General features: G+C 40.9%; 1 protein-coding gene across 3 annotated transcripts in view; it reads right to left on the reverse strand.

Moving 5' to 3' along the window:
• Positions 1 to 10,515: 10,515 nt before the first annotated feature.
• Positions 10,516 to 15,733, reverse strand: part of LOC109920220 (protein FAM53A) — a 132,239-nt gene continuing 127,021 nt past the window's right edge. For all 3 annotated transcript variants that reach the window (XM_048597634.1, XM_048597622.1, XM_048597628.1), the window contains exon 5: positions 10,516 to 11,548. In XM_048597634.1, the coding sequence (XP_048453591.1) occupies positions 11,222 to 11,548 (327 nt within the window). In that variant the 3' untranslated portion in view covers positions 10,516 to 11,221. The remainder of the gene's footprint in view (positions 11,549 to 15,733) is intronic.

Raw genomic sequence — 15,733 nt, forward strand, 5'->3', positions numbered from 1 at the left:
TCAACCACATACTTAAACAAACCCGGTACTACAGCCACGTCTCCTTTCTCAGTACCTGCCTATGCAGCCGGATCATCCCCAATGGACTCCAAACAACATTCAGGCATTAACAGCGACAGCCTCTACCTACAGAGCAACAGAGCCTCCAAAAATGGATTTCTCTACGGATCCTCAACTACATGCTCTCAGCAATGCGCCGGCATCTTCTGGCCCTACAATCAACCCTACCCCAGCTCAGAGTCTCCCTCTCCCAGACCTGCAAAGGACCTCTTCTGAATTCTTCACATTTTCACATTTTCTGAAGAAGGGTCCCGACCCAGAAATGTCAACTTTCCTGCTCCTCTGATGCTGCCTGGCCTGCTGTGCTCCTGCAGCTCCACACTGTGTTGTCTCTGACTCCAGCATCGGCAGTTCTTGTTATCTCTCTGGCCTAGGCAACCCCTCACCACACAGTACTCCATGTAAAAGCAAATACGCAAACCCTTCCACCCCAACCTGACACACATGTCCTCACTCCCATCCTTCCCACTCCTTCAGAATTATGCACACACACTAACTGGAAATGATCGGACTGTCAAAGCATGTCTGAGCTACTGGGTACCTTTCTGTTGGTAACGATTCAGTTTCCTTGTGTTCCTGATGCTGAAGAACTCCTGACAGCCATTTCACCGCCCAATATGAGGGCACACATTTCACACACAACACCTCCACATAAACACAGGACATGTTAATCAGTGTAGTTTTTTTTAAAGTTGGGTGTGTTTTGGTGGTCAGAAGACAAAAAATTGTTTTGCAAAAAAAAACCTTTAAAATATGATTAACAGGGTTTAGTCGGGGTTGAAAGAAATTAGAAATCTCAACAACGCTCAACGTTGCTGGCTGCCATATATTTTCAACCCCTGTTGATGCGGTCAGATTTTTCTTCACTCCCATGCGTGACAATTGCAGTTTCACAGTTATAGTGATGTACTGCAGTGACCTATATTCAAGATCATATGCGACAGCTTCAGAATGTAGTTGATAGTGCTGAGTACTCCTGATCCTTTACCTTAGGAGAGACGATGTTCAAGAGGCCAAACAGCAGTAAGGCCGCTAGATCTTTGGCTCCAAACCTCAGGTTGTTGCACCCAGTGGGCCAAGCCAGACAAGGCTCAGTGCCTCACTGAAATGCTGTTTGTAAACAGCAGATGAGGACATCAGAAAACCATCCTGCTCGTGTGAAGGGGCCAGTCAGGTCAGGCATGAGAACGCCCTGAGAGGATCTACCTCCCAAAGGTTAACCTTGTGGAGTCAAGCAGGGGCTCTTCAGCTTATCCCAAATCCAAAAATGTAGCCATTAATCATCTTTTGACAATTTCTTGAGCTGCCTCAAGATCTCTTTCTGAGGATCCCTCATTGGGCCACATATTACACCAGATTCAAGCCTCACCCTCTGAGTTCTATGAGTTGTTGGTCTCGTTTTTCATAGGATGTGAGTATTGCAAGTCACATCAATATTTATTGCCCATCACTAAATTGTCCTCAAGAAGTTGGTGAGCGACCTTCTTGAACTGAAGACGTGTGTGTAAGCAGATCCGTAAGTTTCACCTGGCGACAGTGAAGGAAAGGTATTATATTTCCAAGTCAGCATGGTGGATGGCTTTGAGAGGAACTTGCAGGTGGTGGTATTTCCACGTATCTACTGCTGTTGTTCTTCTACATGGTAGGGGCAGTGAAATCTGGACATGGTATTGCCACAAGAATGGATCAAAATCTGAAAATACTTAGATATGCTAACCTCTTAATTGCACGTTTCTTAAAAGAAAGCCAAAAGATGGCTAAAAATTTTAATTCAGTGGTTGGTTGAAATCCATTTATGGATTACACTGAATCCTGAGAGGAGCCATGAAACGACACACCTGAAGAGTGCCTTGAATAGCTGGTCCAGTTCAACTTCTGGTCAATGCTAACCTCTATTCAGTGATGATAATGTCATTGAATATCATGGGGATGGATAGATTCTCTCTTGTTGGAGAAGATCATTCACACCACAGAAGTGCTAGGCAATGTTATTTACCATTTATCAGCCTAAGACTAGATAATGCCCAGGGCTTGCTGCGTATGGAATTAGGCTCTTTCAGTATGAGTTTCTACAAACGTGCTAATGTTGAGCAGTGTACATCTCCTCCTCTGACTTTACGATGATGGGACGGTCATTGATGACGCAGCTGTTAGATCATTATGCAAACTCCTAAGCCCATTCTACCCGTGTTTGCGTGGGTTTCCTCTGGGTGTTCTGGTTTCCTCCCACAGTCCAAAGCTGCGCAGGTTGGGTGGATTGGCCGTGCTAAATTAACCAAAGTGTCCAGGGAGTCTAGGTGGATTAGTCATGGGAAATGCAGGGTTACAGGGATGGGGTAAGGGGGCGAGTCTGGGTGGGACGCTCTTCAGAGGGTCAGTGTGGACTCAATGGGCTGAATAGCCTGCTTCCAGACTGTAGGGATTCTATGAATTTAGGACACCACCAGCGGAGCTCAAAGGGCTATTATGCCACAATGCAGGGTCTTTAACACTAAGCCCAAGTCCCACATGCTCCGGAGGTGTATAATAACATCTGCGAACAGGTTACATAGGAAAATATTTAGCTGAGGAGCTCCTGCAGTAATATCTTGGGACTGAGATAATTGACCTCCAACGACCACAACATTTCTTTTGCACTAGATATGAGTGCAACCAGCGTTGAGCTTCTCTTCCAATTCCCAAGGCAAATACTTTGCTGGCTCCTTATGCCATACTCAGTCCCAAGAAGCCTTGATGTTAAGGCAGATGCTCTTAAGTTTAGCAATTTGTCCATATTTGGGCAAAGGCTTCAATGAAGTCACAAGCCAAGGGACAACAAGAAGCTTGATTGAAGATTCTAGTCAAACAGACGAGATATTCACCTTTCTGAATTTCTCAACGAGGCTGGCCTTGGGCATCAAAGTGGCAATCTAAGTTTTGTCCCTCCCTACACTGCCCCCATTTGTCAGCAGCTGGTATCATTCACAAACCAAGCCAATTGATAGGAGTTGAATTCCTCCTCCACTAGACTCCAATGTCTATGGTAGTTTTGCTAATGTTGGGATTTGGTGACCTATTTCCCCAATTCATCTTCAAATCTTTATGTCAACAAATGCTACTTTAGTAGTTTATTTTGCCTGAAACAGAGGACTTATTCCATTCCAGTACCTACCAGGGTTGATATTACAATGGAGTGGACAAATCAGTTTGCATTTCAGCCTCTCAGATAAGCAGAGTGAGATTGCAAATTATGGAACAAATAATAAATGAGGAAAACTGAAAGAACTGTGGATGCTGTCAATCAGGAACAAAAACAGAAGTTGCTGGAAAAGCTCAGTTCTGAGGAAGGGTAACTAGACCCAAAACGTTAACTTTGATTTTTTCTTCACAGATGCTGCCAGACCTGCTGAGCTTTTCCAGCAACTTCTGTTTTTGTTCGTGAATAATTGGGAAAAATTCATTCTTAGCTAAAAGAACATATTATATTCTCCACCATCTCAAAAGCTTAACAGAGTAAGAAGATTTAATAGATGATACTGAAATGAATGATGGATGGATGTGGCCCTGAGCTGACATTTTAGCACTTTAAGCATGTCCAAAACAAACAACAAATCCTCACATGCCTCAGTTAACTCCAAACCAAGCTTTATTTTTAAAGGCCAGTTCACCAAGAAACAAAAAGCTCTTATCTTCAAATACATGACTGTTGAATTACCAAGAAGTTTGGCAACAAAGCTACTTGAGATTTAATTTCAAAGTATTGTTGATCCCATGCAATGCAGCACAAGAGAGGTGTGAGATAAGAAAATATCTACCAGATTCTGAAATAGCACATATTACACACAGGATGCTAACTCAGAGACAGTGAGGAAGAAGCAAAACATCAAACTCAAACATAACATGCCAACAGCACGTTCACTCTGAAAGGCAATGAATGCAAAATTCAGAAAAAAACTAGCCATTAATTAATAAATCAGTTTAATAAACAATAAGGAAGTTTGCAGATTTGGTCCCCAAACTGTTTTAGTGGAACTCAGTGAGTCCATCATCACAGTACTTATTATAGCTAATCTCAGAATTCTGAAGCTAAGGATGATTCAAATTTGTGAATATCTGCAACATAATGGGTGCAGATTGAATGACAGCAGGATCAGGCTGGATTATGGATGGCTCCACTCAAATAGCTCAATAGCTCAGTGGCGACAGTTGTGTGTAACATTTTGACAATGTACTGAAGTTTCTGTGATTGCCTCACGAGTCAACACTTGGGATGGTCATGTAAAGAAGTTAAACAAATGTATCTCTGCTGTGAAGGTTATTTCCGGGGAGTGGTACTTTTCAGTCAGATCACTTCGAATGAAAGTCGGTATGCTCAGCTAAAAGTAAATCCTTTAAAGTTTATTAGTACCATAAAGGAAATTTTCAAACACCTTCATGATGCATGTTGATGATTTCTAAATGGAATGATAGTCTGGAATTCGATAAATATTGAGAAAAATTTGAGAAAAGGGTGGCACAATGGCTCAGTGGTTAGCACTGCTGCCTCACAGTGCCAGGGACCTGGATTCGATTCTACCCTCAGGCGACTGTCTGTGTGGAGTTTGCACATTCTCCCTCTGCCTGTGTGGATTTCTACTGGCAGCTCCAGTTTCCCCCCACAGTCCAAAGATGTGCAGGTTAGGTGGATTGGCCTTTGGAAATGTGGGGATACGTTGTGTGGGGAGTGAGTCTGGGTGGCTTGCTCTTCAGAGAGTCGGTGTGGACTCAATGGGCCAAATAGCCTGCTTCCACACTGTAGGGATTCTATGATTCTAAATAACATGAAGAAATGAACTTCCGGTCAGCAATACATACGAGCTGCAGGTGCCATTGCAAAAAACCACAAGTCTTATTTTCATCACTATAGATATGATGGTTCTCTTTCAGAATAACTATGGCATCTATTAATCTACATTATTAACAATAATATTTGTTCTCTTACAGAATAAGATTTTTTTTTACACAAGAAACCAATGTTCCGTAAACATAGGAAAGTAGTTGTCCACATATACCACATATCAAGATTTAGAATGCCCTTGGAAATCTATTATTCTAAAATAACTTACTCCTCAGAGTTATAAAATTTTCCATTAAACCGTAAGACATAGAATCAGAGCCCGAGTCTGATTCGCCATTCTATGAGATCATGGCTGATTTGAGAACCCTCAACACCACTTTCCTGCCTTTTCCCCGAAATCCTTGATTCCCTTGCTGATTAAAAATCTCTCAGCCATGAACATAAACAACACAGCGTCAAAAGCTCTCTACAGTAAAAAATTCCAGATTCACCACCCTCAAAGGAGATTCGTCCTCCTCTGTCTTAAATGGGCAACTTTTTATTCTGAAACAATGCCCACTGGTTCTACACTCTCTGAGAACAGAAAACAACATCTTCATGTCTATCCTGTCAAGCCTCTCAAAGAATCTTGAACATTTCAATAACGTTGCTACACACAAGATACACTGCAGATACTCAAGTACCTTTGATAGCATCCTCCAAACCCTACTATAAAGGCAGCAGATATTTGGGAACATCAGCACCGGTGGCAGTATGAGTGATACTGCTGCCTCACAGCACCAGGGACCCAGGTTTGTTTCCACCCTCAGGTGACTGACTGTGTGGAGTTTGCACATTCTTCCTGTACATGCAGGTTTCCTCCGGCTGCTCCAGTTTCCTCCCATAGTCCAAAAATGTGCAGGTTAGGTGGATTGACCATACTAAATTACCCATAGTTTGTCCAGGGATGTGTAGGTTAGATGGACTAGCCATGGTTAATGCGGGCCTTCTGAGATAGGGTAGGGGAGGGGGGGCTGGGGCTGGGCGGGATGCTTTTTGGAGGGTCAGTGTGGACTTGATGGGTCAAATGGTCTCGTTCCACACTGTAAGGATTCTATGCAAGTTCCCATCCTGACTTGGAAACAAGTTGACATTTCTTCCGCATTGCTAGGTCAAAATCTTGTAACATGCTCCCTCATGGCATTGTAGGTGTATGTAAATGGAGTGCAGCGGTTCAAGAAGCTAGCTTGCAGCATATTCTGCAGGGCAACTAAAGCTGGATAATAAATGACAGCTACACTCCTCAAATTAAAAAAGGTGCTCAGACATATTTCTCTTTATTTGCAGTAAACAGAATTTTGATATGAATCCATATCACTTCTCACAACCCTAAATAAGATATGTTTTGTGCTCGTCTGATCATAAATTAGTTGTTAGTCTAGGTTTTAGCACATTCAGGATTGTTCAGCCAATCATATCCACTAATAAGAATTCTGAAAGCATGGATTAGACGATACAGTCTATAATCTGCCTACTATAGAACAAAGGCTCAGGATTCCAAGCCAGTGTACCTGGGACCATACCAACACTAGTATTCACATTCAACACTGCTCTATTATGTCGTAGGCAGTATTTTTTTGGACCAACAGCAGCATCCTGTTAGTGAAAAATATCATGCTCATTGCCATTACATAGGAGGAACGTGAAATGGTCTCCTTAACCAGTTCAAATTTTTGCCTTTCCAAGGTAATTTGAGGTAGATGAGTCACTTCAAGACCAAGAGTGGCAGCCTTTGGCATATTTACAAAATTTCACAAGTGTGGGTAATGATCTGACTGGGATAGTGACTTTCTCCCAGGTGTGCTTTGATGCAGTTGATTTCTGTCAAGCTTGCAAGGTGAATAAATGGCATGGGCCTTTTTACATAATTGCTGATAAAGCTATTAAAATATGTGGAGTAATACAAGTAGCTACCTGTATATCTGCTGGCGAAGGTGGGCTTATGGCAGACCAGTAATGGGGAACCCAGTAGCAGCCTGTTACTTGCTATTTTGAATGGCAATGTGTTCCTTATGTGGGTACATCCAATTCTCTGAAAACATCAAGTTTTCTGCCTTTTAAACAACAATTTTCAAATCATATGATAAAATAAACCCTCCGTTCCCCATGTTTTGCTCATCTGCCACCTTGTTGTCCAATGACTCCGCCTATCTATATTGCTTTGCAGCTTGCATCCTCCCCATAACTTGGGCTTCAATTTAGATTTGTATCAGCAAACTTGGATCCATGATTATTCATCGCTAAGCATAGCGACCAGTTTACAAATAGTTGAAACTCTAACACTGATCCTTGCAGTACTCCAGATCTATCCTTATTTGTTACATCCTCAAAGACAAATTTTTGAACCAATATTTCCTTTCAGTGAAACTATCTTCCTAATAATTAAAACATTTTGAGTGCATTAAGACTTCCTTAACAGTAGACCCCTCCTTCTTTGAATAGCAATTTGATATTAACTTTCAAGCAAGATTGCAATGAAACAAACGTGAAACAGGGTCAAGGAGATTTTTGTTGCTCATGGGCAATTGGAGGTGATCCACATCCCCAGAGAAGGTTCTACTTAGTTGCCTTCTCTAACAGTCCTATCCTTGGACAGAGCTAGGAGGATGGTAGTTCCTCGTTCCAGGATTTTAACCTAATGATAGTGAAAGAATGGCAATGTAATTCCAAGCCAGTGCAGTGTTGGACTTAAAGGGGTACTTGTAGGCGGGGGCATTACAATGCATCTACAGGCCTAGTAATTCAAGGCGGCAATGTTCACAGGTTTCGAAGGTGCTGTCAGAGCCACCTATTGGAATTAGCGCAGTGCATCTCGTAGATAGTATACAATGCCGCTGCTACATCAGCAAAGTGAGTGCTGAATGGGTGCCAAACAGGCTGCTTAGCTCACCATCATGCAGGACAAAAAGTGTTGAAGGATATTCAGTAGTCCAGGGGGAGTTGATGGCCTATTGGTACTATCACTAACTATTAATCCAGACACCCACGTTCAAATCCTACCATAGCAGATGGAGGAATGGGAATTCCATAAATATCAGGAATTAGGACTCTAATAGTGACCATAAAACCATTGTGAATTGTTGGAAAAACCCAACTGGTTCACTAATGCATTTTAGGGAAGGAACTGCCATCCTTACCTGGTCTGACCTACAAGTGACCCCAGATCCACAGCAACACGATTGACTCTTAACTACCCTCTGCACAATTAGGGATGGGGAAATACATGCTGGTCTGGCCAGTGACACCCAGACCCCATGAATAAACAGGAAAAAAAAGGAGCATATTCTACCACATTCCTGATAACGTGCCTTGCATTTGTGGAGACAGTTATTCACCACAGAACTTATGATTAATGGGCTTTTGCAAACATACCATTTACACAGCAGGCCCAGTTTGGCTTCTGGTTAATTATAATTCCCCAAGATGCTTATCAGAGGGGGTTAGGTTTTTGCTTATTCAAAATGGTCATTACCTTGCACTTGTGGCACAAGCATTTGCCACTTATCAATCCATCCTGGAATATTATTCAGGTCTTGCTGCAAACGGATACAGGCTGCTTCAATACTGGGGGAATCCCAAACAGGGTTGAATATTATGCAATCAGCAAACGTCACTACTTTACACCTGTGATTGAGGCAAGGCCATTGATAAGGAGCTGGAGATGACTGTCTAGAATAATGCTACAACTGTCCTTTAATGACCTAAAATGGATGACCTTCAAAAATCACATCTTCCCTTGTGCTCAGTATGGCAAGTGTGTGGAGAGTTCTTCCTTTATCCAATTCTGAGGTAGCAGTGCTAAACACTGAGCCACCGTGCCACCCTTGATGTCAAGGCTGTCACACACACCTCATTTCTGGAGATCAGCTCTTTTTTCAGTGTTTGGAATGAGACTGTAATGAAGTCAGGAGCCAACTAGCCCCAAGTGTAGCCAAACTGAGCATCAATTGGTACACAAAAATTGGCCTCATTGTCTGTAATTGTACCAAACATATTTGCTTCAATGAATAAATCTTGGCAAATTCTCAAAGCATCTTTCACACTGATTAGTGTTAATAACCTATAAACACCTAGTTCATACTCCACAAAAACCTCACTGGGAAAGGGGCATCTGAGCTTGAAACACTGGTTTGTAGAGCAGCTTTCCAATAAGTATGACCTCACCATCCAATTGTGGTGCAAGCAATGACCTCAATCAAAGCTGCTCTAAGCAATTGTGCTACTGAACTTCTCAAGGCAGGTCTGGGAAACAACTACACCCTGATTAAATATTTCATGTCACTATGACAGATAGTGTAAAATAATACCATACAAAAATTGATACTTCACTGTTGCCAGCTAAAACCATTCTACATAATTTATGTGATCTAGATTTGACTAATCAGTTTAGAATGTAGCTCATGTTCTTTTGCCTACATGTAAACTGTTGAGTGAATCTTGTGGTATAGTGGTGCCCTTCCTTCTAGGTCAGAAGGTCAGGGTTCAAGTCCCACCTACCCTGAAGGTATGTAATAACGTGTCTGACTAGGTCAATTAAAAATATGTTAGTGCACTCAGTCAAGGATACATAAATTTAAGCCTCCTGTTTCTCTTAAGTTATCTGTCAACACAGCATATTTCAGACTGTCCCATCAACAGCACAGAAATACTATTCTAAACTGGGTGCGTACATATCTATTTTCCATTCCTCTGTTTATATATATAGTTTACCATTTGCCGAGAATTGCTCCAGCTGACTAATTTCAACGGCAGGCTAATTAAAGTTCCTTATGTGCATGGTCATGAAGATTAGTTTATTATTTTGTAGATGGGAAGCAAAATGATCATGGGTCACCTACTCGTTCCTCAGTGCTAAACTCAGTGGATGAGATACAAAATTCATATCCAAAGCACATTCTTCAAAAGACTGGTTTATGCCATTAGCTAGAGAGTGTGGAACATTGCACCCTCTCAAGAAGGGCACTCATGCAGGTGTCTCAAGTGCTACATAATCAATTAAGCTGGTGCCAACTGCACCACAGTCCAGCTGGCTGATCTGATGCTACATTGCTAATTCCTCCCATCAAACAAACCATGCACCCTTTGACAGCAATGTACTTTGGACACAATTTTAACTCCCTCAATCCCATATTCACTAGATTCACTGCCAAGGAGCAGGCAGGTGATCTGTGATTAGTTTATTATTTTGTGAAGGGTGCAAACTTAACTTAGTTTACATATAATACCATATATAAATTAACCTGCAGCTGAAATTTGACAGGTCGATTGGGATGAATTCACACATCATTCAAAAGATAAAATGTTCTGCTACAAGTGGAACCCAACGTTTGTTATTTTAAAAGGATCAGGCATTTAACTGGAAGGAAAGAATGAAGAATTTCTTCTTTTGGAAAATGTTTGCATTTTGTGGAGTGCTTCTTTCAAGTCAACTTACACAACATTAGAATAAGTCTTCCTCCAAAAACGTCTGGCTCAAAACAGCTCAGGTAGTAAAGGGTACTTTCTGCACGAGCCACTTCTTTTACTGAATAGAACACAGATTACTAAAAAAGCAATGCAGAAAGACCCAGGAAATAAAGGAGGCATACAACACAAGGAAATGCAAAGCAAAAATCCATTTATTTTTTTTAAAGACTATAAAAGTCTTCCTTCTAATATTGCGGAGGGATTTGACTCCAGGGGGAAAAAAAAATAAAAATCGATCACAACAGGCGATCACAGTCTCTTTCCAAACCTCAAGTGCTTATTACATTCTTGTGACCGTAGTACGAGATGTCCATTGTATCTATTTGGCCATTTCAGGTTTATCAAAGCCAGTAGCTTTCTTTGTAAAAGTAAAACGTCAATTTTTTTAGTTCTAACACTGACTCCCCCCACCCTCCTCCCCCACAAAAAGCAGCACTATACCCGCACCAACACCACTGTAGTTAAACCTGTGTAGTTGAATGTAGAATGCCCTTTTTAAAAAAATCCACATCTTTGCAGGGTTCGGCTTTCTCCATTTCAAAAGCTACAAGTTGCAAAATATCCTCAATGGAGACAAATTTACAGAAAATCTCTTCCTCTAAAATGTTTCTCAAAACCTAAAAATTGGCAACCTTGTGTATCCAAGATCAAGTTGCTGAACCCTCTATCTTCTGTGCACACATAAGATGGACTACTGATGTTTTGCACAAAAAAACCTTCAAGCAGTCCAGAATAACAAATAGATTTTTTTTTAATGGACATGAGTTATGCAAAGGTAACCCTCTACCACAACAAAAAGTATAAAAACAACCAGTCTTATCTAGAACATTGTTGCAGCATTTAGTTATTTTCGATTTGTTCTAGATCCAGATCACCACAGTCCAGCCGGAATATTCCTTCTTCAGTGCTTTCACAATCACTTGTATCTTCCTCACTTTCGCTCACAGTGACTTCATTCCCATAATTCCTTGGATGGCAGCCATCTCGGCTCCCAGGGACATGATATCTTGCAGAGTCGCATTCTTTGATTGGACTGGAGCCCGGAGTGATGTTCATTAACAGATCATTTGAGTCACATGGTGAGGACACAATAGTTTTCATATGATGCTCATCGTCATCATCATCTTCATAGTCGAGAGAGCAAAGGCTTTTCGAGTTCTTTAATGTCTGAAATAAGAAAAAGCTTGATTAATGAAGAACACAAGTTCTGAATCATTGCACTTACAGTTGCTCATTTATTCACATTAGAACCATTTCTGAAAGATCAGATAACAAGCTAAGTCCCATTGTAGCAGCTCCTCTACACACCTTTGAAAATGAAAGAAGGGTGTTGATAAACAGAAAAATAAAATACGTATGGGTGCGTTGAACAGAAGTTTGGCAAGTACATGGCGAAGAAAAGCAAAGGTTATGCTGATTGAATGAGATGAAACAGGACAGTAAGTGAATCCTGCAAGTAACAAGCACTAGGAATATTCCCATTGGATCTCAATTTTCCAGCACAGAAATTACCCAAGAAGAGTTTGCACAGAGCACAATTTCTCAGCATAAATTATGCACTCATGTCTATGATATGGGGTTAGCAATCTTGCCAGAGTCAGAAGCTATTACTAATGCATAAGTCGACATCTAAGAGCCTTGAACTATACACAGAAGCAAAGAACAAGTAAAGCAACTGTGTTGAGTTACTTCCTGCAGTTCAATCCTACACTATTATAAACACATTCATTTTAGTTTTTTGGGAAAACATGGAAAATATCAAAATTAAAACTGCTTTCTTTCCAACAGACCTCATGGAAAAATACTTAAAGGCCTTTACATGTGTGCACCACCTACATATAAGAAACGACTTTTACAAAGGAAAACTGGATAGATGAATCAGGAGGAAATTAGGAAGGCAAATCAAAAGCCTGTGTCTTAGGGAAATTTTAAAAATGGAGACAGAGGAGTGTAAGGGGAAGTTCCAGAGCATAAACCCTAGTTGGCTGCAGAAATAACTGTCAAATGTGTGTCAACACAAGGCAACTAAAGGCCAAAAACAGGAAGAGAGAATTTATTTTTTATAGTTTTTTTCAGCATTGAAAAGCAAGTATGTACTCTGGGAAGAGAAATGGAGTTCATGACTCAGTTAGTTACTGGTTTATGACTTCTGTTTCTCTGTTCAAAGCAACTGCCTGACTTACTGAATATTTCAACCACTTTCTGCTTTCATTCAGCAAAGCCAGTCTGGGGTGGGATGTAAATCACAGTGGGAACGTTAGAATTCAAGACACTGGGAAATCTGCAAGTCACCAAATGTGAGCAAAGCGAGTAGGAGCTGGTGTGATGTGCAATGAGGAAAGTTTTAGATGAGCTCAAGGCCAGTGAAGACATTACTGCAATAGCAGTATCTGGATAAAAAGCATACAGAAAGGATTCAAAGGCAGTTGGATTGAAGGGGATAGTTTTTGTTGTAGTGCACTGAATACGGGGCTGAAAGTTCAACTTGTGTTAAATACAACATCAAGAGTAGGAACAATCCAATCCTCCCTGAAACAGCCAAGGGAGGGAAGAGTCAATGGTAAGGGTTTGGAGTTTGTGTTAAGTCTTCAATAGTCAACTTTAGTCTTTTTGATGGATAGCCGGTTTCAAACTATATCTTATCCAAGATTTATTTAACCTTTTCACAACTACTTCAAACTTCCTATTCCTTAGATAGTGCTGCAGATGCTAGAGTTTCTAAAAAAGTGTTTTCTCTTCCCATTCCTCAGGTTCTGGTTGCAAGAATTATTCCTCCACCCTGCAGTCAACACCCCCAAAGCTCTTAAATTCCAGTTTGGTTGTAAACACAGGAACAGGCTCAAATTGTCGTAAGGAAACAACCCAAAGCCAAACAGAATTCAAAAGTTGTAAGTTACTTAAAGGGAACTTGCTTGGCTGTTTACAATTGATCTACATTTCAACTTAAACACTTAGTACAACTCTTGTAGTTAAATAAAGCTAATTACTAATGACATCATGGTTTCCCCATCTGCAAGAACAAGGAGGAAGTTAAATTGCTAACAAGACCTCAAATTTGCCTCCCTGCTTACAAAATCATCATGAATACCCTTTCAACACAATTGTATAACACTTGCATGAAATTTCAGTTGTGAGCAAAACTGAAATTTACAGTTCTCATCCCACGGTCATCACTTCTGCAGCCCTCCCTGATCGAACCCTTGTAACCCACCTCCTGTAACCCGAGAACCAAGCGCTTCCACATCTCCAATTTTTGTTGGCCTTTCATTGAAAGCAGTATCTTCAATTGTCCGCATGCTTAACTCTAGAATTCCTTGCCTAAACCTTCAGCCCTGCACTTTCCAGCACCGATTGTTGTGGCACACCACTGGTCACAGGCTTCCAGTCCTAAAACAACCCTCCACCGTCACCCGTCTCCTACCCTCAAATCGTAAGTATCAGTGCTGGGTTCACTGCTTTTGTCATTTATATGACCTGTTTGGATGTGAATATGGGAGGTATGGTCAGTATGTTTGCAGGTGACACCAAAATTGGTGGCGTAGTGGATAGTGAAGAATGTTACTTCAGAATACAACAGCATCTTGATCAGATGGGCTCATAGGCCAAGAAATGGCAGGTGGAGTTTAATTTAGATAAATGTGAGGTGTTGCATTTTGGCAAGGCAAATCACGGCAGGACTCCTACACTTAATGGTAAGGTCCTGGTGAGTGTAGCTGAAGAGAGACCTTGGGTTGCAGGTGCATAGTTCCTTGAACGTGGAGTCATAAGTAGTCAGGATAGTGAAGGCGGTGTTTGATACATTTGCCTTTAATTGGTCAGTGCATTGCATATAGGAGTTGGGATATCATGTTGCAGCTGTACTGGATATTGGTTAGGCCACTTTTAGAATACTGTGTTCAATTCTGGTCTCCCTGCTTTTGGAAAGATGTTGTTAAATTTGAAAGGGCACAGAAAAGATTTACAAGCATGCTGCCCAGATTGGAAGGTTTGAACTACAGGGAGAGGCTGAAAAGGCAGGGACTATTTCCCCTGGAGCAGAGGTTGAGAGGTGACCTTGTAGAGGTTTATAAAATCATGGGGGACATGGATAGGGTGAATAGCCAAGGTCTTTCTCCCAGGGTATGGGAGTTCGAAAGTAGAGGGCACAGGTTTAAGGTTAGAGGGAAATACATAAAAGACACCTCAGGGGCAACTTTTTCACGCAGAGGGTGGTGTGTGTATTGAATGAGCTGCGAGAGGAAGTGGAGGACGCTGGTACAATTACAACATTTAAAAGGCATCTGGATAGGTATATGAATAGGAGGGTTGAGGGGGATATCGGTCAAATGCTGGCAAATGGGACCAGCTTAATATAGGATACCTGGTCGGCATGGACAAGTCAGACCAATGGGTCTGTTTCCATGCTGTACATCTGACTCTTCGCTCTTTCAAGTCCCTACTTTTAACCTGTCCTAAAATCTCATAGTGGAGTGTCAAATTTTGTTTAATGCTAGAGGTGCCTTTGACCACTTTATTAGAGCAACTGTGCAATACATAAATGCAAATTATTGCCTGATAGAACAAAAGGAGTAAACACCGTAGCCACAGGCTTACAGATCGTGAGAAAAAGGAAGAGTTCAAAAATCATTCATGATCTCACTCTTGATACTTTAGCTCCTCCACATGATTTGTAAAGTAGACCACAGACTTAATGAGCTCTTTGCTCATAAAATTTACAAGCAGACAATGATTATTTTTAAGAATGCTTCAAGAGAACAATTTAGTAGACAATATAAAAAAGGTAAAACAACTTTTGTTAACCAGGATCAAGTGATCTTAGTCACAAGATTTTCTATTGTATCTTTGAAAGGCATAAAAAGAAAAATAATTTCATCAATACTCCAAGAAAGTCAGTGGCATGAATAATGATAAATCAGCATTTGTACTAGAATTTACATTGGAACAGGAAGTTGTTTTTAAAATTTGCTTCCCAGTTTTAGTTTGACAAGCAAATCCAATTGGTATCAGACTCCGACACTGAAGAGAACTTGGTGCATCACAAAAAGAGCAACTAAACCCAGAAGAATGAAACATTATTCGCATAAATACCAAGGAGATAACAGTCTCATGATAGAGTGATGGAAAACTCATTGTCTGTCAAAGCAGCATGTTTTTGGTTTTAAAACCTAAAAGGATGGATGCAGTTTTGGCTTTTCTTCAGTACTGCAGTTCCAAATAATTCTAAACACCTTTTTAAAAATTTTACCTGACAAGTCTGAACCAGATTGAATGTAGAGATATGGAAGACAAAATCATATTTTATCATAATGCTTCTCAAGCTATTGAAAACAAGTCAAGGCTATTTCCTATCTG

This window comes from Rhincodon typus, chromosome 1, assembly GCF_021869965.1.
Source record: "Rhincodon typus isolate 14 chromosome 1, sRhiTyp1.1, whole genome shotgun sequence".
Taxonomy (NCBI): Eukaryota; Metazoa; Chordata; class Chondrichthyes; order Orectolobiformes; family Rhincodontidae; genus Rhincodon; species Rhincodon typus.